This window comes from Chiloscyllium plagiosum, chromosome 28, assembly GCF_004010195.1.
Source record: "Chiloscyllium plagiosum isolate BGI_BamShark_2017 chromosome 28, ASM401019v2, whole genome shotgun sequence".
Classification (NCBI taxonomy): domain Eukaryota; kingdom Metazoa; phylum Chordata; class Chondrichthyes; order Orectolobiformes; family Hemiscylliidae; genus Chiloscyllium; species Chiloscyllium plagiosum.
In genome coordinates this window covers 44,762,976-44,786,914 of record NC_057737.1, presented here as the reverse complement: position 1 = coordinate 44,786,914, position 23,939 = coordinate 44,762,976, and the positions used below count along the sequence as shown (strand labels likewise).

General features: G+C 40.0%; 1 protein-coding gene across 4 annotated transcripts in view; it reads left to right on the top strand.

The window, feature by feature from the left end:
* rffl (ring finger and FYVE-like domain containing E3 ubiquitin protein ligase) overlaps positions 1-23,939 on the top strand; it is a 96,884-nt gene that overhangs the window by 63,892 nt on the left and 9,053 nt on the right. For all 4 annotated transcript variants that reach the window (XM_043718802.1, XM_043718805.1, XM_043718803.1 and 1 more), the window contains 2 exons: positions 20,326-20,727; positions 21,640-21,705. In XM_043718802.1, the coding sequence (XP_043574737.1) occupies positions 20,326-20,727; positions 21,640-21,705 (468 nt within the window). The remainder of the gene's footprint in view (positions 1-20,325; positions 20,728-21,639; positions 21,706-23,939) is intronic.

The following is a 23,939-nucleotide window of genomic DNA, read 5'->3' as shown; positions in this document are numbered from 1 at the left end:
CTGGTTTTACAGTTCCTGCGGTGGCAGGGGAAAGTGCCAGGATGGGAGGGTGGGTCGTAGGGGGGCGTGGACCTGACCAGGTAGTCACGGAGGGAACGGTCTTTGCGGAAGGCGGAAAGGGGTGGGGAGGGAAATATATCCCTGGTGGGTGGGGTCTTTTGGGAGGTGGCGGTGCAAGAGATAGGGTGGGAAGAGGTGTAATCCAGGTAGCTGTGGGAGTCGGTGGGTTTGTAAAAAATGTCAATGTCAAATTGGTCGTCACTAATGGAGATGGAGAGGTCCAGGAAGGGGAGGCCTCCTTCTTTAGAGCACCAGATGGCCTCCTCCTTTAGAGAAAATGCCATCCTGTATTCCCAATTCCTCCGCCTCCGCCGTATCTGCTCCCAGGAGGACCAGTTCCACCATAGAACACACCAGATGGCCTCCTTCTTTAGACACCGCAATTTCCCTTCCCACGTGGTTAAAGATGCCCTCCAACGCATCTCGTCCACATCCCGCACCTCCACCCTCAGAGCCCACCCCTCCAACCGTAACAAGGACAGAACGCCCCTGGTGCTCACCTCCCACCCTACAAACCTCCACATAAACCAAATCATCCGCCGACATTTCTGCCACCTCCAAAAAGAGGTGGCAGAAATGTCACCTATTCTAAGATAATGCCCTCTGAACCTAGACTCTGCCAAAAGAGAAACAGCCTTTCGACATCTGTCTTGTCAGGTCCCCTAAGAAACTTATTGCCTCTCATTTTTCTAAACTCCAAACAGTACATGCCCAAACTACTCAGCCTGTCCTCATAAGAAAGTCCCTCCATACCTGGGATCAATCCAATAAATCTTCCCTGGACTGTCTCCAGTGGCAGTATATCTCTCCTTAGAGAAGATATCAAAACTGTCCATAGTATTCCAAGTATAGTCTGACTAATGCCTTGTATAGTTTTAGCAAGACCTCCCATTTTGTACTCTATTCCCTTTGAAATAAAGGCTAATATTCAATTTGCCTCCGCTATTGCATGAATGCTAGCTTTTTGTGATATATGCATGATGACTGCCAAATCTTCCTGTGCTGCAGCCTTCTGTAACCTTTCTGCATTTAAATCATATTCAGCTGTTCTATTTTTATATCAAAATGCATAATGTCACAATTTCCTACATTATAATCCATCTGCCAGGCTTTTACCCATTTGCCTAATCTGCCTATATGCCTTCGCAGACTCTGTCGTCTTTACTACTTGCCTTCCCACGTAATTGCATTTGCAAACTTGGCTATAGTCATTCACTTTCCTCATCCAAGTCATTAACATTTGTTATAAAAAAAAGATTGTGGTACCAGCATGACCCTTGTGGCACTCCCAATAGTTACAGGTTGCCATCCTGAAAATTCCCCCTTATCCTAACTCCCTACTTCTATTAGTTAGCTCATCATCTACTATCCATGTAAATATGCATGCCTTCAGTGCCATTCCTCTTTTAGTAGCCTAATGTGGTACCTCTAATAAACACCTGAAAATCCAAATATATTTCTTCAACTGCTTCCTCTCTACATATCTTGCTTGTTACCATGTCAAAGAATTGAAATAAATTTGTTAGAAATGATTTGTGAAGCCAGTCTGACTCTGCTTAGTCATATTATGTATTTGTAAATGCCCTGCGGTTACACCCTTTTTTACAACCCAATCGCAGAAATTAAACAAACTAGCCAATAGTTAAGTTAGTTTTGTCCTCTTCCCTGTAATAATTATATTGGCAATTTTCCAATCCTTAGGAACCTTTCCAGAATCTAAGGATTTCTGGAAGATTACTACAATCTCTGCAATCTCTGTCACTCCTTTTAATATCCTAGGGTGCATTTCACCAGGTCCAGAGGACCCATTGGTCTTTGACACCATCAGTGCTTTATCTCGAGTGATAGTTGTTCAGATACTATTAATGTTTTATCCTGTGATGATTGATACAAAGTATTTATTCAACTCCTCTGCCATTTCCTGATTCCTCATTATTATGTCCCCAGCCTCGTTCTCTAAGGAGCCTATGTTCACTTTGTTCTGTCTATTCCTTTTTATATATTTAAAGAAGCACTTGCAGTCTGTCCTGATATTACTTCAAGTCGGCCATCAAAAGCTACTTTTTACCACCTTTTTGAGTCATTTTTGATTACTAAAATACTCTCAATAATCTGGCTTACTACTAATATTTGCCACTTTGTATATTTTCGCTTTCAATTTGATGCTATCCTGAATTAACTTCCCTGCTTAATCATATTTGGCTTATCCCCTTCTTGGAATCCTACTTTCCCACTGGGATAGACCTTTGTTGTGAGCTATGAACTATTCTCTTAAATGTTATCCATAATTCCTCAACTCTCTTTCATGCAAAATGGCTTTCCGAGTCCATTCCTAACTCTCCCTTCATTCCTTTGTATATACCCTGGTTTAAGTTCAGCACAACTGTTTCTGACCCAAGTTTTTCCCTCCCAAATGAAATGCTAAATTCTGCCAAGTTATGGTCACTGTTTTCTAGAGGTTCTTTTACTCCAAGATAATTTATTAAATCTGCCTCTTTATTTCAAATTTGGTGATATACAAATAGTGACCCCTGGTCATACCCATGACACATTGCTGTGGGAAACTGTCCCACCTGCACTCTATGAATTCATCCTCATGGCTATCTTTATAAATTTCAGTTAGATTGAGGCTGTCAGATTAGCGGTCATCCATGATAAATTGAGTGTGTTTTTATTTAAACAAGCCGTCATTTTCTAATTTATTCTGTCCTACTGTATGGAATTTAGTTTTTTCAACAGCATGAAAACAGAATAAAGCATGACCCCCTCCAACATTTTTAAAGTATTTTTGCTGAGAAAAACAATGCATATTTCTTGATATTGAATTTATTTAAGGGTGATGTATATTTAATTAAAGTGTGACATATTAAACTGCAGTTTTGAGATAGTTTTGGATTATTTTCTGATGATAGCTGCATTTCCTTTGCTCTATTCTGTCTTGAAATGATAGCTAATACAAGTACTGTGTGCACAAGAGTATCTTCTATTGCCAGTGAAGGGTAGCATGTAGTCGGAAGTAAGAGGGGACTCTGTCTGAGTCTTGGTTGACACCAGAGGTGATGGGAGCAGAAAGGGAAACTATTGCAGGCAATTCTCTGGCTATGATTGGATAAATAAGAATGGAGCCGGACCAGTGCCATCTCACCTTGTCTGAAGTAGAAGATCAGCCATGGTCTCATTTAATGGTGGATCAGAAATGAGGCCATTCAATCCTATTTTTAATGTTCGTGTGAGTGACATTGGAGAAGCACTGAGGATGATGGTGCGGTTAATTGTGTCAAAGGCTGACAATAGGTCAAGAAGGATGATCAGGGTTTATCCTTTTTCCTTCATTCACAGGATGTGAGTTGTACTGACTAGGTCAACCTTCATTGTACATCCCTATTTGCCCAGAGGGCAACTATGAGCCAACTGCATTGCTGTAAATCTGGCTAGACCCAGTAAAGATGACTTAACTTCCCTAAAATTTGCATTGATGAACTAGATTGGTTTTTCTGACAATCAACAATGGTTAAACTCTTAATTCCAGATTTTTATTGAATTCAAATTCCACCACCTGCTATAGTGAGATTCAAACTAGAATGTCATCGGAATGTCTAGATTAATAGTTGAGTGTCAATACCACCAGGCCATTATCTCCTGTATCATTGTCACAGAGATTGTAATTTATGACTTTCTTGAGAGTTGCAATGGTGATGTGGCAGAAGTAGAAAACAAATTGGATTTGGAGATTGGGAAAAGATGGGCATGGATATGGAAGGCAAGAAGGGAAAGAAACTTGGGGTTTGAAGATAGTAGTAACAAATGACAATCAACAATGGTTAAACTCTTAATTCCAGATTTTTATTGAATTCAAATTCCACCACCTGCTTTCGTGAGATTCAAACTAGAATGTCATCGGAATGTCTAGATTAAAAGTTGACAGATCAGTCAGTTTTTTTAAAATAAGAAGTGAGTGATAGCAATTGCAAGGAAAGGGAAATAATACCTGAGGTGAGAGAATTAGCAATATCAACTGATGAAAACCATTATAGGCTGTGAGAGAAACAGAAGAGGGAGTTAGGAGGAGAAAGTGAGGTCTGCAGATGCTGGAGATCAAAGTTGAAACTTTATTGCTGGAACAGCACAGCAGGTCAGGCAGCATCCAGGGAACAGGAGATTTGACGTTTCGGGCACATTCCTGAAGAAGGGCCTGTGCCCGAAACGTCGAATCTCCTGTTCCCTGGATGCTGCCTGACCTGCTGTGCTGTTCCAGCAATAAAGTTTCAACAGAAGAGGGAGTTACCCTAGTGGACGAGGGAAAGGTAAGGAGATTTGTAGAAACCATTTGATCAGCTATATTTAACTCTGTGGTAGAGAAGCCCATGAACTCCTCTTGCTTCTTAGAGTTGAGGGATGGATTAAAATTATTTGTAATACAGTGGGAGGAAAAACTGGAGTTATCTTTTGCATTCCAAGATGATGCTGGATTAGTGAGCATTAAAAGCAGTATTGGGTCCTACTTATGTGGCCCCAAGTGTGATGATGAATGGTTTAACGAGTTTTCCAGTGTATCCATTCAACATTGTTTGGATCTGAGTGGAGATGAAAGCCACACCAGGATGAGAGGATAATTAGTTTTAATAGGGGTAGTGGATTCAAAGGTGCTGGTAAAGATGTATTTGAACGTATACAATACCTGTAGTAATGTAGCCAATGAAGCACCAAGGCTAGACAATTGTGATTTTGAAAGTGAATTGGGAGAGAGCTTCTTTCTAGGGGGCAAGCATGGAAGGAAGTAAGGTTGAAGAGGGATGCAGATGAAGAACTATCCAACCACTGTGGCATGAAGCAAGTTTGTTAGGGTGACTGTATATTGAATTTGAACATAGTTTTTAAGGAACTTTATTTGACTATAGTTGTAGAGATCGTAAGAGCATAAGGGATTGAAGCATGAATAGATCATTTGCTCCTCAAGACTTACCCCATCATTCTGTAAGGTCATGGCTGATCTGCCCCAGACCTCTTTTTTTTGCCAGCTCATCATAGCCTTCAACTGTGATCTAACCTCCACAACTCTGAGGTAGACAATTCCAGACATTCATGACCCTTTCGGAGAAAAAAGCTGCTTTGCATCTCAGTTTTAAGTCATGTCCCCTTATTGCCATCTAGTTTGAGATTCCCTCACTGGTGGAAACATTGTCTCAACTTCAAACCTGTCAAGCCACCTCAGAATCGTGTTTATGCCAGTAAAATTACCTCTTATTCTTCTAATTGCTAATGAATAAAAATCTAATCTGTTTAACTGTTCGTGATATAAACAATCCTTTTATCCCAGACATCATCATACTGAACTGAACTTTTGAACTGCCTCCCAATCCTTTCTTAAAACTGTTCACAGCTCTCTAATCGTGGCTTCACCAATGCCCTGTATAGTTGTAACAAGTCTTCCGTATTTGTAAACTATATTCCCCAGCAATAAAAGCCAAAATCCTATTAACTGCCTTAATTACATTTGTCTTTTGTAAAGAAGAAACTATGTAAATTAGTTAACTTCATATCTCTTTAATTTCTTAAGGTCAAGAGTTTGTTTCCCATTGGACATGGCAATTAATTCATCTAGGAACTGTTTCCTTCATTTTTGTTTTCATCTGCATATAGTTGTATAGAAAGTGCTCTCATTTTCTGGAAACAATCTCTGTTATGAACTGTCTTGCAAATTTCCTCCAAATACTGTTGACTGTTCACTCTTTCCTCACTCCTATATTCTAGTATACCTACCAGTTTAAACATGCAGATTCTTATCTATACGTGGCATATGAAGTATAATGTGGATAAATGTAAAATTAACCATTTTAGTAGCAAAACCAGGAAGACATTATTATCTGAATGACTATTGAATTGGAAAAGGGGGGGGAGGTGCAATGAGACCTGCATGTCCTTGTTGAAAGTGAGCATGCAGGTGCAGCAGGCAATGAAGGCAAATGGTATGTTGGCCTTCAAATTGAGAGGATTTAAATACAGGAGCAGGTATGTCTTGCTGCAACTGTACAGGGCCTTGGAGAGTTCACACCTGGTATATTGTATACAGTTTGGTTTCCTTATTTGAAAATGGACCAAAGAGATTGTGGACGAACTGGGAACAGAGGATTGAGTTGGATGATCAGCCATGATCATATTGAATGGCGGAGCAGGTTCGAAGGGACAAATAATCTTCATTTAGTCCTATGTTCAGTTTCTCTGTTATGATCAGTGTATGTATATGTGAAGTTAAAAAACAACTGACTTTTCATTGTTGTAAAATACATTGAATGTGTCATAACTTTTGTATTTTGTCAGTTCTTTCAATCAGATCAGCATCTGCCTTAATACACTAGCTTCCAAAGTTTAACGCACTAATTGAGCAATAAACTATCTATTTGTAAATCACAATAGTGACATATATTCTGGATGTAGGTTTGCTCGCTGAGCTGGAAGGTTCATTTTCAGACATTTCGTCACCATATGAGGTAACATCTTCAGTGAGCCTCCGAATGAAGCAATTCTGGTGTAGCCCACTTTCTATTTATATGTTTTGAGTTGAGGAAACTCAAACAGCAAAACAGAAAGTGGGCTACACCACTAGTGCTTCATTCGGAGGCTTACTGAAGATGTTACCTAGTATGCTTCAAAAGGACATACCCTGACTACTGTAACCTTGGTTTTAAAGTTCTCTGCATTTTCCACATAAAGTAATTCACTCAATATACAGTACATTACGTAAACTTTTACATCTTTATTTTGGAAAGCTCTCAAATTCTAGATCGAGCAGAAGTATAACTAATTTTGCAGTTTACAGGAATTCAAGCTGATTTATTTTGAAGGAAATGGAAGCTTTTCATTCTCCTAAACCATGAGCAAAAACCACTATGTTCTATTACTTTCTGTTTCTGGTGTCCGAATCAAACTGCAGAAGTTATTTAAGATTCATGCTGAAACTATTGTGTTACAACACTGGGTAAACCCCTCTTCTAATTTAAAACAGCAACACAGAAAAACATTCACCCCGTGCTGTAATCTGTGAAAATTTGAGAGGCAAAGAACTATCCCAAAGTCACTATTTAAAGTACAAACAAATTTAAGAACTTTATTCTTTAAATCTGACCGAGAATAATTAACCAACAACAATTTACCATTCCTTTCTCTCAACCTATCTTTTACCTTCTCCTCTACAATTCTGGTCCAAATTAAAAAAACCATCCTGATTACGACTTACAGAAAATACAATCACGTTTCAAAACCAGTCAGCTCTGCTGAGTGTCTTCTGTGGACTTTCTTCTGTCTTCCTTTCTTTTTCTTAGGGTTTCTGTTTCACAGGTCATTGATAGATAAAGGTACCTTTTAAGAGACCAGATGTTTCTACAAGCAGTCTGTCTCTAGTTGGTCGTGCTTCGCTGCTCTGACTAACTGTTCAAACTGTCTGATACTTATACCCCAAAACATCAGATCATTTTATTGGTTTTAATATTGTCAAAATACTAAATTTAAACATGATTGGAGCTTGATCTCCTGAGGCATAATTTAAACTGGCTGCATTTGAATTTATTTTTTGTCTCCTAGCAACCCAGCCAGCGCTACCTGTTCTGACCAAGCGTAACATTGTTGCCTTTTCCTGAGTCTCTGTGCCTCTAAGTCCTCGCTAGCTTTTCAACTCTTAAAGGTACAGTACCCCTTACACCTTCATAACAATCGTCCTTCCACAGAAGTTTGATTGGTACTGAAACTTTTGTTGTGCACACCCATCACTCTTTCCTTTTGTCTTGTGCTCAAACCTGTTATTCCAGTCTGCAATTTAAGTTCAGTTTTATAACCATTCTCTTTTAACCTTGCTGCATCATACTCTATAGAACCTCCGCTCTGAAAGACGACGTATTTGGTTACTGCTATGGTCACAATTTAAACAAAAGTTCAGTGCAGCATTAAGGGTATGCTGCACTGTCAGAGGCTCCATCTTCTAAATGAAATATTAAACGTGGACCTTATCTGACTCCTCATGTAGCCATAAAATATCCAACTGCATTATTTGAACATGACCAGGGGAATTCTCACTGGTGACCCGACCAATATTTATCTCTCAGCCAATATCATTAAAGCAGATCATCTGGTCATCATTACACTGCTGTTTAATGAAACTTGTTGTATGCAAATTTGCTCAAAGGGACTTCTAGCAGTAAAATGAAAAATAAACTCTGCATCTGTGGCTTTTTAGAAGATTAAAGCTCCTGGGATTAATACCTCATCAGCTACTTTAAGAATCTAAATGATGTGCTAATAAATGTAAAAATGTGTGAGGATGGAATACAAGTGGTGTATGTATTAAAGGGATCTGGCCTGTGGTGCCTGGCAGTTATGGTAGGAGCAAATTACTACAGTTGCGAAAACTTTGTAGTGAAAACAAAAATTGATGAAGAGTTATCTAGACTCGAAACATTAGCATGCTCTCGCTCCATGGATGTTATCTGACCCGCTGTGATTTCCAACATCTTTTGTTTTCTAGCAGTTATAGTGATGGAAGATTCATTATCTGTCATTTATCAATATAATAGTAGTTTTGTTTTTTTTGGAGTACAGAAGGAAATGAGGTTGAAAGGAGATTAATATTGCGGGTCATGAGCGATCTGAGGAAGTAATCAGAAGTCAGTGCTGAGATTTATGGGACTGGTGAGGTGGCTGTGAATATGAAAGGAGAAGTTTCAGAACTGTTCACGCATAGAAGGGAGAGCAAGTTGGGCTACGATAGGGATTTAAATATTGAAGATGAGAAATTGCTCATTGTGGGGAAAGAATCTCTGAGAAACTCTGGGTTGGTGGAAGATGAGTGATTAAAGGAAAACCAGAGAAAACCAGGCGATGTGCGCGAAGGTGGGGAGCATGGAAGTATGCTCCATAATAATGATTACAGAATCATCAAGTTGGTTTGGAAAGTAGGTGATGGGACATTTGGCTAGGTAGAAATGATTGTGTGAGGGATGTTGTTGCTGACTATAAGGAAAGTCATGGTCAAAGTCACTTAGTGAGACAAAAGCTTGTTTATGAATTTATTAGCATTCCAGAGGGAAGTGCAGTGCTGTTATTGCTTACTCGTCAGCAAAGTCCTAGGAGGCCAATGTTGATGAAGCTACTGAGATGCTAGGAGAATGAAAGATCAATTAAAGAAGAATGGGGAATTCAGAGTTGTTGTTCATAAGGAGACACAACAGGTGTTCTGAAGGACCCTTTTCAAAAGCAAACACAGCTGACCAAGTGAGCCTGGAAGGAAAATATATTTGAGGAACTAAATGATAGGGTGGGAAGATTATTTAGAGGAGAAATGATTCCAGGGTGTTAAACAGATCTTTGGTCTGTCAGGGAATTGCAAGATTTGGGGAGCAGGTATGAAAGGGGCATGTTTTTTTCTTGATTAATGAGGCAGGCATGTGGGCTACTCTGGCTTCTAATTCTTATGCTCCTTAAATTGATGAAAATGTTATCAAAATGCACCCATAAGCTGAAACTCCCTCTTTGCCAGTACTGAGTTGAAACCACCTGCAAAACTGTGCAACCTGTTACATGGTAATGTCACATCCAGGCATTCATTCTTTGCTTCCTGAACAAAGATGTGAAACTCAAAAGTTAATGTGCCAAGTTTCCTGTGTTGGTGCAGTCAGAATGTATGCTGCTGTGGATCCAAGGACTGGACATGGCAGTCTAGTCATGAGAAGGGAACTTTCGCCATCTCGAGAACACACAACTCTTTCTGTTTTTTTAGAAAAAAACCTAACCGAAACTAGCTGCTTTAAAACGGACACTGAAATAATCTATATAGGAGATGACCATCGGAAATAATCAGGGCCCCTCTTCTCACCTGCAGGAAAACAACCATTTATGAATAAATGGTCAGTCATATATATGAGCAGAAAGAGAGATTTAGGGCTAATTCTAGAATTTGACTCATTGGCTCTGTGATTCTTTGTGCTATTGTTGTGTCATGCAGCCACCTGCAGCAAAGAACAATGAAGATATAAGCACTACAGTTACTGTGTGTGAAATTCTCCCCCCTCGCCTTTAAAGTTGTGGCCTCAATTTCAGGCAAACAGTTTGGTCATATTTCTGTTTGTGTGTGTGTGAATTAGTTGCTATGTTTCTTATACTGCACATTGAAAGTATTTCATTAGCTGTAAACTGCTTTAGGGAACTTGTGCTATCCAAGTGTGAATCTTTTATTTCAATTCATAAATATTCCTAATTCCATAGGTTTGGGTGGAGCCTCATTCTTTTGTTCTCAAATGTGCAACATGTCTAATAGCATGGTTACTTAGAATCTCTCTTTTATAAGGAAAGCGGCATGTAGATTTCCCTTATATGATGCAGCTAATGTTTGACAAATGGCTAAGTAGTATGTTCTGTTGTCAATGAGGATCACTGTATCTTCACCATATCATTCTGTAATCAGCATTGCATCTTGTGCTCATACAAATGTTAAATCAACTCCAGAAATGGTGGCAAAAATGTTTTTGTACAGCTTCCAGTAGAGTTGAGATGGGAGGTTGAAAGAACCATGTGAAACTAATAATTCTCGAAGCATTTCCTTTGAATGGAGAATCTAGGTTCAAAGAATGAATCTTGTCCACAGCCATGGTTACTAGCAATTTTTCCCATACTACTTGGAGATTCTAAGCTTAATTTATGGCCTTCCAGAATATTTGTGTACTGAAGACATTAAACAAAAATTGAGAAATGTACATCAAAGTAGTAATTGGTATAATAAAGAGAGAGTCCATGTGCAGTCATGCTATAATTCAACTGCTTTTGGTCAACATTGAGTATGGAAACAGACTCTTTGGCTCAACCCGTCTAGATATCCTAAATTAATCTTGTCCCATTTGCCAGCATTTGGCCTATATCCCTCTAACCCTTCCTATTCATATTACCCATGCCTTTTAAATGCTATAATGGTACCAGCCTCCTCCATCTCCTCTGGCAGCTCATTCCATACAGGCACCACCCCCTGTGTGAAAAAGTTGCCCCTTAGGTTCCTTTTATATCCTTCCCCTCTCACCTTAAACCTCGACCCAAAAAAATTGGACCCCCCCCCCCCAACCTGGGAAAAGATCTTGTCTATTCACCCTATCCATGCCCTTCATGATTTTATAGACCTCTAAGGTCAATCCTCAACCTCCAATGCTTCAGAGAAAATAGTCCCAGGCTATTCAGGCTCTCCCCATAGCTCAAACTTTGGCAATATCCTTATAAATTTTCCCTGCTCCCTTTCAAGTTTAACAACATCTCTCCTACAGCAGGGAGGATCAGGAAGAATTGATTTTTTGTGTGTGATAATTAACAAACGTGTTTATGAATTTCTGTGGCTGCATGTAGAGCAGATAGAGGACTAAAACCTGCATTGTACTCCCTCCCATGTCAGTGCATCCTTCTTAAAGTGTGGTGTCCAGATCAGTTCACAGAACTCCAAGTGTACCAAAGCTCCCCAAGAATTGATTAGATTAGATTACTTACAGTGTGGAAACAGGCCCTTCGGCCCAACAAGTCCACACCGCCCCGCCGAAGCGCAACCCACCCATACCCCTACATTTACACCTTACCTAACACTATGGGCAATTTTTAGCATGGCCAATTCACCTAACCTGCACATCTTTGGACTGTGGGAGGAAACCGGAGCACCTGGCACCCGGAGGAAACCCACGCAGACACGGGGAGAATGTGCAAACTCCACACAGTCAGTCACCTGAGGCAGGAATTGAACCCGGGTCTCAGGCGCTGTGAGGCAGCAGTGCTAACCACTGTGCCACCGTGCCGCCCACAATTGATTTTAGGATTGCTGCTTTATTAAAATTAAAACTTGTGCATGTAGGCAATTTATTTTCTTCTGTATAACTTCCAGGTTGCATGTGTGGCAGCAACCTCCAAACTGGAAGTGTGTGTGTGTGTGTGTGTGTGGACATTGAGTTGCTGCATATGTGTACTGCCACCTTGCGTAGACAGAATGTTGTGCAGGGAGTGTGATGTCAATTTTCGACTGTTACAGGACATGCACATAGACTAAGGAGATAGTTAAAAATCACACAACACCAGGTTTTAGTCCAACAGGTTTAATTGGAAGCACACTAGCTTTCGGAGTGACGCTCCTTCATCACAATCACCTGAAAACTAGTGTGCTTCCAATTAAACCTGTTGGACTATAACCTGGTGTTGTGTGATTTTTAACTTTGTACACCCCAGTCCAACACTGGCATCTCAAAATCATAAGGAGATAGTGTTAGACTTAAAACAGACACAGATGACTGGCAGAATGAGTGGATGTGTTTGATGATGATAATGCAGAGAAGTGAGGAAACTTAGATTTTGATAAGTTCAAGGATGCATATATAAACTCAAGGGCATAATCCAGAAGCAGGTGCAGGAGCAGAAAGGCCAAGAGAGATATGTGTGCAAATTGTTGAAAGTGGCAGAACAGTTTGAGATAGCCATTAATAAAGAATATGGGATCCTAGGCTTTAAGTAGAAGCATAAATACAAAAGCAAGGAAGTTATGATAAATATTTATAAAGCACATGTTCCCCAGTTGGAGTATTGTCTGTAATTTTGGCAAGTGCACTTTAGAAAGAGTGCGAAGGCTTTCCAGAGTATGCTGAAAAAGTTCGAGATTAGGCTATCAATTCCCAACCTGCATCATCTTATTTTACTACCTGGGATCATTCATTGATTGAAATGATTGGGAAAAAAAAACACACTACTTAAGATTTACGACCGTGGTAACCTGACCCTGAGCCAAGCTCATGAGGCTGTCAATGAACAAGAATCAGTCTGAACTGAAAATAACAATGTAATAAGAAAGATATTGAAACTCACATCTTTATCTCTTGTGTGATTCATGCCTTTATGGAACTTTTACGTGGAACATGCTGAAAGTCACCTGATTTTCCAACTTTCAAAAAAAAGTGAAACCAGATATGGGAATGCACAAGTGAACTGGATTTCAAACAATGACTTTTGGCAAAGATGAAAAAGGAAAACTTGATTGGTAATGAAACTGAAAGATTTTATTTTTCTCTCTCATACTCTCTCTTTCCATCCCCCTCCCCCTCTCTCTTCGCTTTCCTCACTCATTCTCTGTCTCTTGCTTCTCCCCATTTCTCTGCTTCCCTCAGCCTCTTGAAAAATAGCACCTATGACAAAGCAAATTGAATAAACATCTATTCACTGAGGAATCAAAAGAAAACTATAAATTTCACTATACTACAAATACAGGTCATCAACTAAAAAAACTATGGTCTCGGTTGAAATCTAACCTTTCAAAGACAAAGAACCTGAGTTACCGATTCTTGATCATCCTTTCTGTGCAAGACATTCCGTCTGTGTTTCATCATTTCTTTTTCTCCATATTAATAAGAAATGAAATTCCTCTTTCACTTAAGAAGTCCTTATGGTTGGCTTCTTAGTTTTGACTAATCTTACATTTAAATTGAAGTGTCATTTGTCTGCTTGCTAAAAAGAATTTAACTTTTGTGTTGTGACCATAGGAAGGGAGCCAATTTACCCCTCCTAACCTAACCTGATTTGTAACAAGTCCCAAAACATACGGTCACAGGACAAAATGTGAAAGCTTGAGTAGGCTGAATAGCTGTTCTTTCATCACACAGATAAAATGAGCCAAATTGGCTGTCTGTATGGTTCTCAGAAAACCAGCTCATCTTTAACCCTGCGGTAGCTTGTACAGATGCTTAAATACCATATATACTCGAGTAATAGTTCAATTTATTTGACTACTTTATAAAGTTAAATATATGGGGTATACTACTTTATAAAGGCTGCATGCTGCCTGACCTGCTGCGCTTTTCCAGCAACACATTTCCATCTCTGATCTCCAGCATCTGCAGACCTCACTTTCTCCTCCGGGCTGAAATTCATGTCCATCAAAACTCATACTGTATAATAAGCAGAATCCCAATTGATCTCTAAGCGAATAAAGACAAAAACTCAACAAATTACCGTAATTTGAAAGCCTGGAGCAGATTACAACAGCCAGTGGACTGGAAGACCGGGAGCAGAGTGGAACAACTGACAGATTGGAAAGCTGGAGTGGAACGTGACAGCCAGCACACTTACTCCTAAAGATTGATCTGTTATCTGTGAAGAACTAAGGTCAACTTTAACGCAAGATAAATGGAAAATTCCTGGTTATTTGGCCAAAAATAGGGGGTCAACTTTTACATAAGAGTGACTATTACTCAAGTATATGTGGTATTTCAGCTGCAGTTGTGGATCAGGAATGTGTTCCTCTTTTGAGTCAGATGTAGTAAATGTTTAATGGTCCCAAAGTAGAATTTGTGTGTGGTCAGAAAGTGGTCTTAAAGGAGCAACTGGGGGGTAGGCAGAGCTTGTACTCAGAATATTTGTGCATCTAAATGGTTAAATGGCTTTGGAATGAAATTAAAATACTGGTCCTTTATATTAGCACATTTCTTCTGATATGGATGCAGAGACGACTTTAAACACTGAAGACCAAATTGATGGGGAATTCTCAGAGCAGATACCACTTTCTAGTTTTGGAATCTGTTATGCTGTCTTTATGACTGTCCTAGTACATGATAACCTCATTAAGCAATGCTGGAAGCACTTGCATTTTAAGTGTACATTCTGTGTACTTCTATTAACATGGATAGCTTCATGAATGGATAATTCCTCAGTTCAGCAGTTACCTATATTTCACTTGCTCTTAATCCAGGCTGTTCCTGCAAAGCCGCAATTTTTTTTTTGTCTTGAGGTATTTGATAGAATTTATTTTTAAACATACACGCTTTCTGTCTCCCTAGATGCTCCCAGCCCCTAGAGAGTTTATCTAGCACTTCCTATTTTCATTTCAGATCTCCAGCATTTGCAGTGTTTTGCTTTGATTAAAGACAGATCACCTGATATTTTAAAAAATCTCTACTGTAGAAAAAAAAGTAAACTGCCTTTGTTATTGCCTTAAACATAAGATTTCAGCAAAATCTATGGAGCCAAGGTTTGGAATTGATATTCATTGAGTCATAGAGTCCTACAGCATGGGACAGGCTCTTCGGCCCAAACTGGTCCACGCTGACCAAAATGTCCATCCACGCTAACCCCATTTCCCTGCACTTGGCCCATATCCTTCTAATCCTTTCCTATCCATGTATTTGTCCAAATGCCATTTAGATATTGTTAATGTATCTGCCCCAACCCACTTCCACTGGCCACTCTGTGTAAAAAAAAAGTTTCCCCACTAACCTTAAAGTGATGCTGTCTAGTCCTTGATTCCCTAACCCTGGAGAAAAGACTAAGTACATTCACCCTATCCATGCCTCTCATGATCTTATACACTTCTATAAGGTCCCTCCTCAGTCTCCTACGCTGTAAAGAAAAAAGTCCTCACTTGTCCAACCTCTCCCTATAAGTCAGATCATTGAGTCCTGGCATCATCCTTGTAAATTTCTTCAGCACTCTTTCCCATTTAATAATATCCTTCCTGTAGCAAGGTGACCAAATCTGAACACAACACTCAGTTTGTGGCCTTACCAATGTCCTGTATAACTGCAACTTCTATACTCAATGCCCTGACTGATAAAGGCCAGTGTGCCAAAATCTGCCTTCACTGCTCTGTCTATCTGAGAGTCCATTTTCAGAGAACTGTGCACCTGAACTCCAAGGTCCCTCTGTTCCACTACACTCCTTAAGGCCCTACCATTCACTGCTCTGACTTTCCAAAATACAAGACCTCACACTTATCTAAATTAAACTCCATTTGCCATTTCTCAGCTCCCTTCCCTCACTGATCTCAGTCTTGCTGCAATTTCAGATAACACTGTTCCCAATATCTCCTATTTTAGTGTTATTGGCAAGCTTATTAATCATGCCTTGTACATTCTCATCCAAATCATTGATATAGAAAACAAATAGCAATGGGCCCAGCACCAACCCCTGAGACACACCATTAGTAACAAGCCTCCAATCAGATAAGCATCCTTCCACTGTTACCCTCTGCTTCCTATCATCAAGCCAATTGTGAATTTGCCAGACACTACTTGATTCCATGTGAGCTAATCTCTCAGAGCAGTCAACCATGTGGAACCTTATCAAAGGCCTCACTAAAATCCATGTAGACTACATCTACTGCCCTGCCCTTGTTAACCTTCCTGGTCACTTCAAAGAATTCTAACAAATTAGTAAGGCATCATCTCTCATGCTGACTACTCCTAATCAAACGTTATCTTTCCAAATGCAGGTATATCTTATCTGTCAGAATCTTCTCAAGTAACTTACCCACCATGTTAGACTTACTGTTAGTGAGGATGAGACAGAAAAATTGTAGAGGTATATAGACAGGTTTAGTGATTGGGTAAAAAAAACTTGGTAATTGGAATTCAAAGTGCAAAAATATTTGGCACTTTGGCAGGAAGAATAGAAGAGTTGAATATTATTTAAATGGAGAAAACTACAGCACAAATGGGTTTGGGTGTTCCATGCATGAACTCTTAATAACCTAACATGCAAGTTCAGCAGGAAACAGGGAAGGCAAATTTCAAAGGGAAGGAGTATAAAAATAGGGACGCCTTGCTAAAACAATACAAGGCACTAGTCAGACCGCAGCTATAATACTGTTTGTTGCATTATCTAAGAAAAGATATCAAGGCATTGGAGGCAGTCCAGAGAGCGTTGGTTCCACGCATGGGAAGATTTACTTATGTGGAGAGGTTAAGAAGGCTTGTCCAGTGTTCTTTGGAGTTTAAAACAATGAGGAGTGACCATAATGGAACATAAAAGATTCTGAGAGGACTTGACAGTATAGATACTGAGAGGTTGTTTCCCTGTATGGAAAAGCCTAAAACAAGAGGGCATCATCTCAGAGTAAGGGTCTTTAAGGCAGAGCGGAGGAGGAATTTTTTCACAGACTGTGAATCTGTGAAATACTTTACCACTGAGAAATATGTGGAGACTGGGTCATTAAGTATGCTCAAAGTTGAGGTAGACTTTTTTTTTAATTAGTAAGGGAATCAAGGGATATGGAGAAAACACCTGAAAAACTGCCTAATAATAATAATAGAGGCTGAGGGGTGACCTTACAGAGGCTTATAAAATCATGAGGGGCATGCCTACGGTGAATATCCAAGATCTTTTTCCTAGGGTGGGGGGTGGGGGGAGTCGAAAACCATTGGGCATACAAGGTGAGAGGCCAAAGATTTCAAAAGGACCTGGAGGGATAATCTTTTCACAGAAGGTGGTGCATATATGGAATACCTACCAGAAGTGGTGGTCGAAGAGGGTACAATTACAACATTTGAATGACAGCTGAATCGGTACATGAATAAGAGAGGTTTAGATAGATATAGGCCAAGTGCTGGCAAAATGGGGCATGCAGATAACAAACAGCAGTGGGCCCTACACCAACCCCTGAGGCACTCCACTAGTGACATGCCTCAAGTCTGACAAGCATCCTTCCACTATTACCCTCTGGTTCTTTTCATCAAGCCAATTGTATATCCAATTTGGTGGTTTGCCCTGGATTCCATTTGATTTAACCTCCCAGAGCAGCGTACCATGTGGAACCTTATCAAAAGTCTTACTGAAATCCCAATAGACTACATCTACTGCCCTGCCCTCATCAAACTTCCTGGTCAGTTCTTCAAATAACTCTAACAAATGTGTGAGGCATGATCTCCCACACACCCATCCATGCTGACTTCCTAATCTGACTTTCTGTCTTTCCAAATGCATGTATATGTTATCTCTCAGAATCTTCTCAAGTAACTTAGCTGCCACAAATGTTAGAGTTACTGGTCTAGAGTACTCGGGTTTTTCTTTGCAGCTCTTGTTGAATAAGGGCACAACATTCGCTACCCTCCAGTTTCCAGGACCTCACCTGTGGCTAACTATGAAGCAAAAATATCAGCCAGGACCCCCACAATTTCTAGCCTCTTGGATATATCTGGTCAGGATCAGGATTACAAAAGTGTCATGGGATGAAATGGGATTACAAAAGTGTCTTTAGTCCAAGAATTTGAAAGCAATGATTGCTACACAGTGTTTTTTCCCCCAAAAAGTTAACAACAAAGGAATTGTGCTAACCATTCATTACTCTTAAACTTGCTCACAAACTTTCTGTTGGCTTTTACACAGAAACTTATGATATGAAATCTTTGACAGACAGCTTGGGCCCATATGAATTTGGCAATCAAAGTTTGGCAATTTTGGTTTCTCCATAACCAGTCAGTTGAGAATCAGTGTCGAATCAGGAAGTATTGGTTTGCTCTTTAATAATGAAAACACCCACAAGAACTAGTGATTATTATCAAAAGACGTCTGAGCCATTGCCTATATGGAGAATCCTTTAAAAAGATTATTTGCAAATTATTTTATGATGAAGTGAACCTGTTGCTTCTGAGAAAGATACTTAGGTTGGTGTGGAGACCATCATTTTTCTTCATGTTGATACTTGATTCTTTTTCCCTGTTCATGTGTACAACAGTGTTGTTTATCCAATTGCAATTAGGAATACTCTAGCTTATTTTATTGTCAGTCGGTTTGCTCGCTGAGCTGGAAGGTTCGTGTTTAGACGTTTTGTCACCCTACTAGGTAACATCTTCAGTGAGCCTCCGGACAAAACATTGCTGATGATTCCTGCTTTCTATTTATATGTTTGGGTTTCTTTTGGTTTATGATGTCATTTCCTGTTCTTTTTCTCAGGGGGTGGTAAATCAGGTCCAAGTCAGTGTGTTTGTTGATGGGGTTCCTGTTGGGATGCCATGCTTCTAGGAATTCTCGTGTGTGTCTCTGCTTGGCTTGTCCAAGGATGGATGTGTTGTTCAAGTCGAAGTGGTGTCCTTCCTTATCTGTATGTAAGGAAATTAGTGAGAGAAGGTCATGTCGTTTCATGCCTAGTTAATGCTCATGTATTCTGGTGGCAGGTTTTCTGCCTGTTTGTCCAATGTAGTGTTTGTTACAGTCCTTGCACGGTATTTTGTAAATTAGTCCTCATAGAATGAGTTCCCTGATTTGGGCTGTTAATCTGGTCCAAGCAGGAAGACCTGGCTGACATATAAACAGAATTGACAGACATCCTGTTCATTCGGAGTGCTGGCTCTGAGGCAGTTGGATCAGTGTCAAGAACTTTCCACATGTAAATAAAGGGTGTCTTGGTAATGGGACACCAAACTTTGTGGATGATGTGAAAATCACGCATTTTTCTCCTTTTAATGTCGTCTTAGTCATTGTGCCAAACCGGCTGAAGATGAGAGAAGGAAAAAGAGGTAGGGGAGCTTTTTTAAATAAAAATTGGAGGATTGGAACCAGTAGTTTGGTGTGTGGACCTTTTTAAGGTTTGTGTGCTGTGTTGACGTCCAAAACCAGAAGTCCAATGTGTCAGCATGCCATCGGCATGCACTGAACTTCAGATCTTCTGTGCAGCAGACCAGCTCAAATGAAATGTTAGTTGAAAACATGAAGAGAAACAAATCAGAACAGAAAGTACCAAAGCCTTAATTGATATTCCTTTTTAATATATAAAGACAACAGCAGCCATTCGGATTAAATAGAAGCTTGTCAGAAATCTGACCTGTAGACTAGCTGACAATTAAAACCTGAATAAGTTCACTCACTGTTTATTGACAACTGGTGAATCTATGATTTTAAAAGTACACTGCTTTATTCTGCAAGAAAGATAATACATTGTGCACTACATATCATAATACTTTTGTCCCTATAAGACAAAGAAACATTTCACTGAGCTTGACCAATGTTGTGGATATTCTGTCAGTAATATATCAAAGACAGCATTTATGAGGACACAGGTAGCACTTCACAAATATTTTGTTTTGCCACGGATGGAAAAAGTTCTTAAAATGCAGTTGGTTGTGGCCTATATTTCTAATTTTATGCCAGAAGCCAATGAGTGCATTTCAATTTGCAAAGAAAGTTTCGAAAGCTATTTATCTGTAAATAATCTGAGTCTGTTTCTCTAATTTGTTAGAAAAGGCCTCAGCTGAGAAATGACTCCATATATTTTAAACTAAATGGTATAACCATGTTTAAAAAATAAGTACTGTAATCTCCTGGGCTATCAGCTATTATGTTGGAAATATGGAACAATTCTTTGCATTACTAGTTCATTGCTTTCTTATAGCAAAATGTTTAGTAGAAAGAAAGAGCACACTGTCAAATAAAACTTGGCTTTATTTGTGCTTATAAAGTTGAGTGATGTACAATGCCATTAACATTTTTGGTTTTTTTCCCCAGCACGTATGTGTGGACTGTAAGAAGGATTTCTGCACGGCCTGCTCAGTCCAACCTGAGAACAGTCCCAAAATGTGCCACACTTGTCAGAGATTCCGTGCCACTGACTTTGAGCGAGGAGAGCTAATGAAACTGAAAGTGAAAGACTTGCGTGATTACCTCCAACTACATGAAATTTCGATGGAGATGTGTAGGGAGAAGTCAGACCTGGTGGACCTAGTGCTGGGACAGCGCCCTCCGATTGCTCTGACCCATCACATGCATATTCCTGTTTATAGAATGGACAATCCTGAGCAGCAATACTTTATTCCAAATGCACATACAGAGACAACAGCATCTACCTCACGGGATGATCCACCACCATATGGAGCAAATAGCCCAGAACAGTCTCGGCAAGCAAACCTGGTAATTCATAAATCTAGGAGACTGAACAGTAGTCATACAAGATTTTTTAAAAACTGTTTGCGGATTTGTGTCAAACTTAATTCTATATCAATGGTAGGAAGAAGAAATAAGAATTAAGTCATATTGGCCACTTGACTGTGTCTCGTAGATTAGATTACTTAGTGTGGAAACAGGCCCTTCGGCCCAACAAGTCCACACCGCCCCGCCGAAGCGTCACCCACCCATACCCCTACACATCTACCCCTTACCTAACACTACGGGCAATTTAGCATGGCCAATTCACCTGACCTGCACATCTTTGGACTGTGGGAGGAAACCGGAGCACCCGGAGGAAACCCACGCAGACACGGGGAGAATGTGCACACTCCACACAGTCAGTTGCCTAATGCGGGAATTGAACCTGGGTCTCTGGCGCTGTGAGGCAGCAGTGCTAACCACTGTGCCACCGTGCCGCCCACAAGTAGATAAGTTATAGATTTGCAGCCCATTAAATGCAGCTCAACAACTGAATAATGATGTATGTTTAAACCAAATTAATTAATTTTACAAAGATATCATGGAAATTAATCATGTGTAAGAATTATTTCTGTGGTTGTCTTCCAATATGGAAATAAAGAACTTCCTTTGTTTAATAAAATAGTAGCTAATGGTGATGTTTGCTGCGTTTACTGGCAAATGCTATAAAACAGTCTACGTAAACAGTCAAGTGGTACAGATCATTATTAACGTTTGTGCTGTCCACATAGAAATTGAAAAACACCAGACTCGCAGTGAACTCTAATTACAAATGGATCCTTTAATATTTAGTTGTGAGCTTTTTAATCTATTGAATCAATTTCATTTTCATTTTCATTTCATTGACCATTTTGGAATACAAGTATAATGCAATTTCTCTTGTTTTTACATGTACAGTTGAATACAGAAACGACAGTAGAGAATCAGAATGAGTCTGTGCCACCAGTGGAGGATGAGACAGAGGTGTGTTGCATCTTCACTCTTGGTGCCATATAGTTCTGTTTTGATTTTTAGAATTCTGTAAATGACACCAGTACAAGATAGCCAGTGATGTTTTCTGAAGCAAATAATAATGTTATATGTACTATGTTGATCACACTTTTAATCAAAATAGCCTATTTTTATTGAGTGAGACAAATTATATTCCAACCCACAGATATTCACATAAAACCACTAGAGCTATTACAAAACTCCAGGCTTTCAAACTTTGCAGCTATTAATTTCAAAATTCCATCCATCCTAAACTATTAATTTTGTGACAGTCGGAACTGTTGAACTATGTTGACTTATTGCTATCGTCCAATCTAGAGAATTCTGCAAGATCAAAACCAATCCACAGTCTTTGCAGTCACCACTTAAAACCTGAAGCTTTAAGTCAGTAGGACCAGGGGATTTATCAGCTTTTAAGTACCATTAATTTTTCCAGTATTTTATCTTTAATAGCATTTAGGTTTTTCACTCTCATTAGCTATTTATTTGTCCTTTATTTGTCACAGCATACTGTTGTTAAATTTGAAAGAGTTTGTAAAAGATTTACAAGAATGTTGCCAGGGTCGGAGGATTTGAGCTATAGGGAGAGGAGATTTGTAGCTCGGGTGCTCGTTGTTGTGGTTCTGTTCGCCGAGCAGGGAATTTGTGTTGCAGAAGTTTCATCCCCTGTCTAGGTGACATCCTCAGTGCTTGGGAGCCTCCTGTGAAGCGCTTCTGTGATCTTTCCTCCGGCATTTGGCTGTTCTCTGTCTGGCTTGCGCTATGTTAGTAGTGTTGTCCCAGTCGAATTCATGTTGCTTGTTGTCTGCGTGTGTGGCTACTAAGGATAGCTGGTCGTGTCGTTTCGTGGCTAGTTGGTGTTCATGGATGCGGATCGTTAGCTGTCTTCCTGTTTGTCCTATGTAGTGTTTTGTGTAGTCCTTGCATGGGATTTTGTATACTACATTGGTTTTGCTCATGCTGGGTATTGGGTCATTCGTTCTGGTGAGTTTTTGTCTGAGAGTGGCTGTTGGTTTGTGTGCTGTTATGAGTCCTAGTGGTGGTAGTAGTCTGGCTGTCAGTTCAGAAATGTTCTTGATGTATGGTAAAGTGGCTAGCCCTTTGGCTTGTGGCATGTCCTCATTCCGTTGTCTTTCCCTTAGGCATCTGTTGATGAAATTGCGCGGGTATCCGTTTTTGGCGAATACATTGTATAGGTGTTCTTCTTCCTCTTTTTGCTGTTCTGGTGTGCTGCAGTGTGTTGTGGCCCTTTTGAATAGTGTCTTGATGCAACTTCTTTTGTATGTGTTGGGGTGGTTGCTTTCGTAGTTTAGGACTTGGTCTGTGTGTGTGGCTTTCCTGTATACCTTTGTGGTGAATTCTCCGTTCGGTGTTCTCTGTGCCATCAGGTCTAGGAATGGGAGTTGGTTGTCCTTTTCTTCCTCTCTAGTGAATCGGATTCCTGTGAGTGTGGCGTTGATGATCCGGTGTGTGTTCTCTATTTCTGTGTTTTTAATGATTACAAAGGTATCTTTGCATTACCACTTCTGCTATGAGTCCACAGATGGGTGAGCCGTTGATTTGTTCATATATTTGGTTGTTGAATGTGAAGTGTGTTGTGAGGCACAGGTCCAGTAGTTTGAGTATGCCGTCGTTGTTAGGTTCAATGTCCTGTTGTCTGTTCTGTATGTCTGGCAGGTTGGCTATTGTTTCTCTGGCTAGGGTTTTGTCGATAGAGGTGAACAGTGCCGTTACATCGAATGAGACCATGCTTTCTTCCTTGTCTATGTGTATATTTCTGATGATGTCCAAGAATTCCTGTGTTGATTGTATAGAGTGTCTGGATCAGCTGATCAGATGTTTCAGTTTCGACTGTAGTTCTTTAGCAAGTTTGTGTGATGGTGTCCCTGGTAGTGATACTATGGGTCTGAGTGGGATGTCTGGTTTGTGCACTTTAGGTAGTCCATAGAATCTGGGGGTGTTGTTGCTTTCAGGTTTCATTCTCTGTAGGTCAAACCTGGTTATCTGTCCGTATTTTTGTAGGTTCCTCAGTGTGTTGTTTATCCTATTGGTGAGCTGTGGGGTGGGGTCAAACTCCCACTTTTGGTAGGTGTTGGTATCTGCAAGTAGTTGGTGTGCTTTTTGGGTGTATTCTGCTTTGTCCAGGATGACCGTCATTCTGCCTTTGTCTAATGGTAGTATGATTATGTTCTTATCATTTCTTAGTG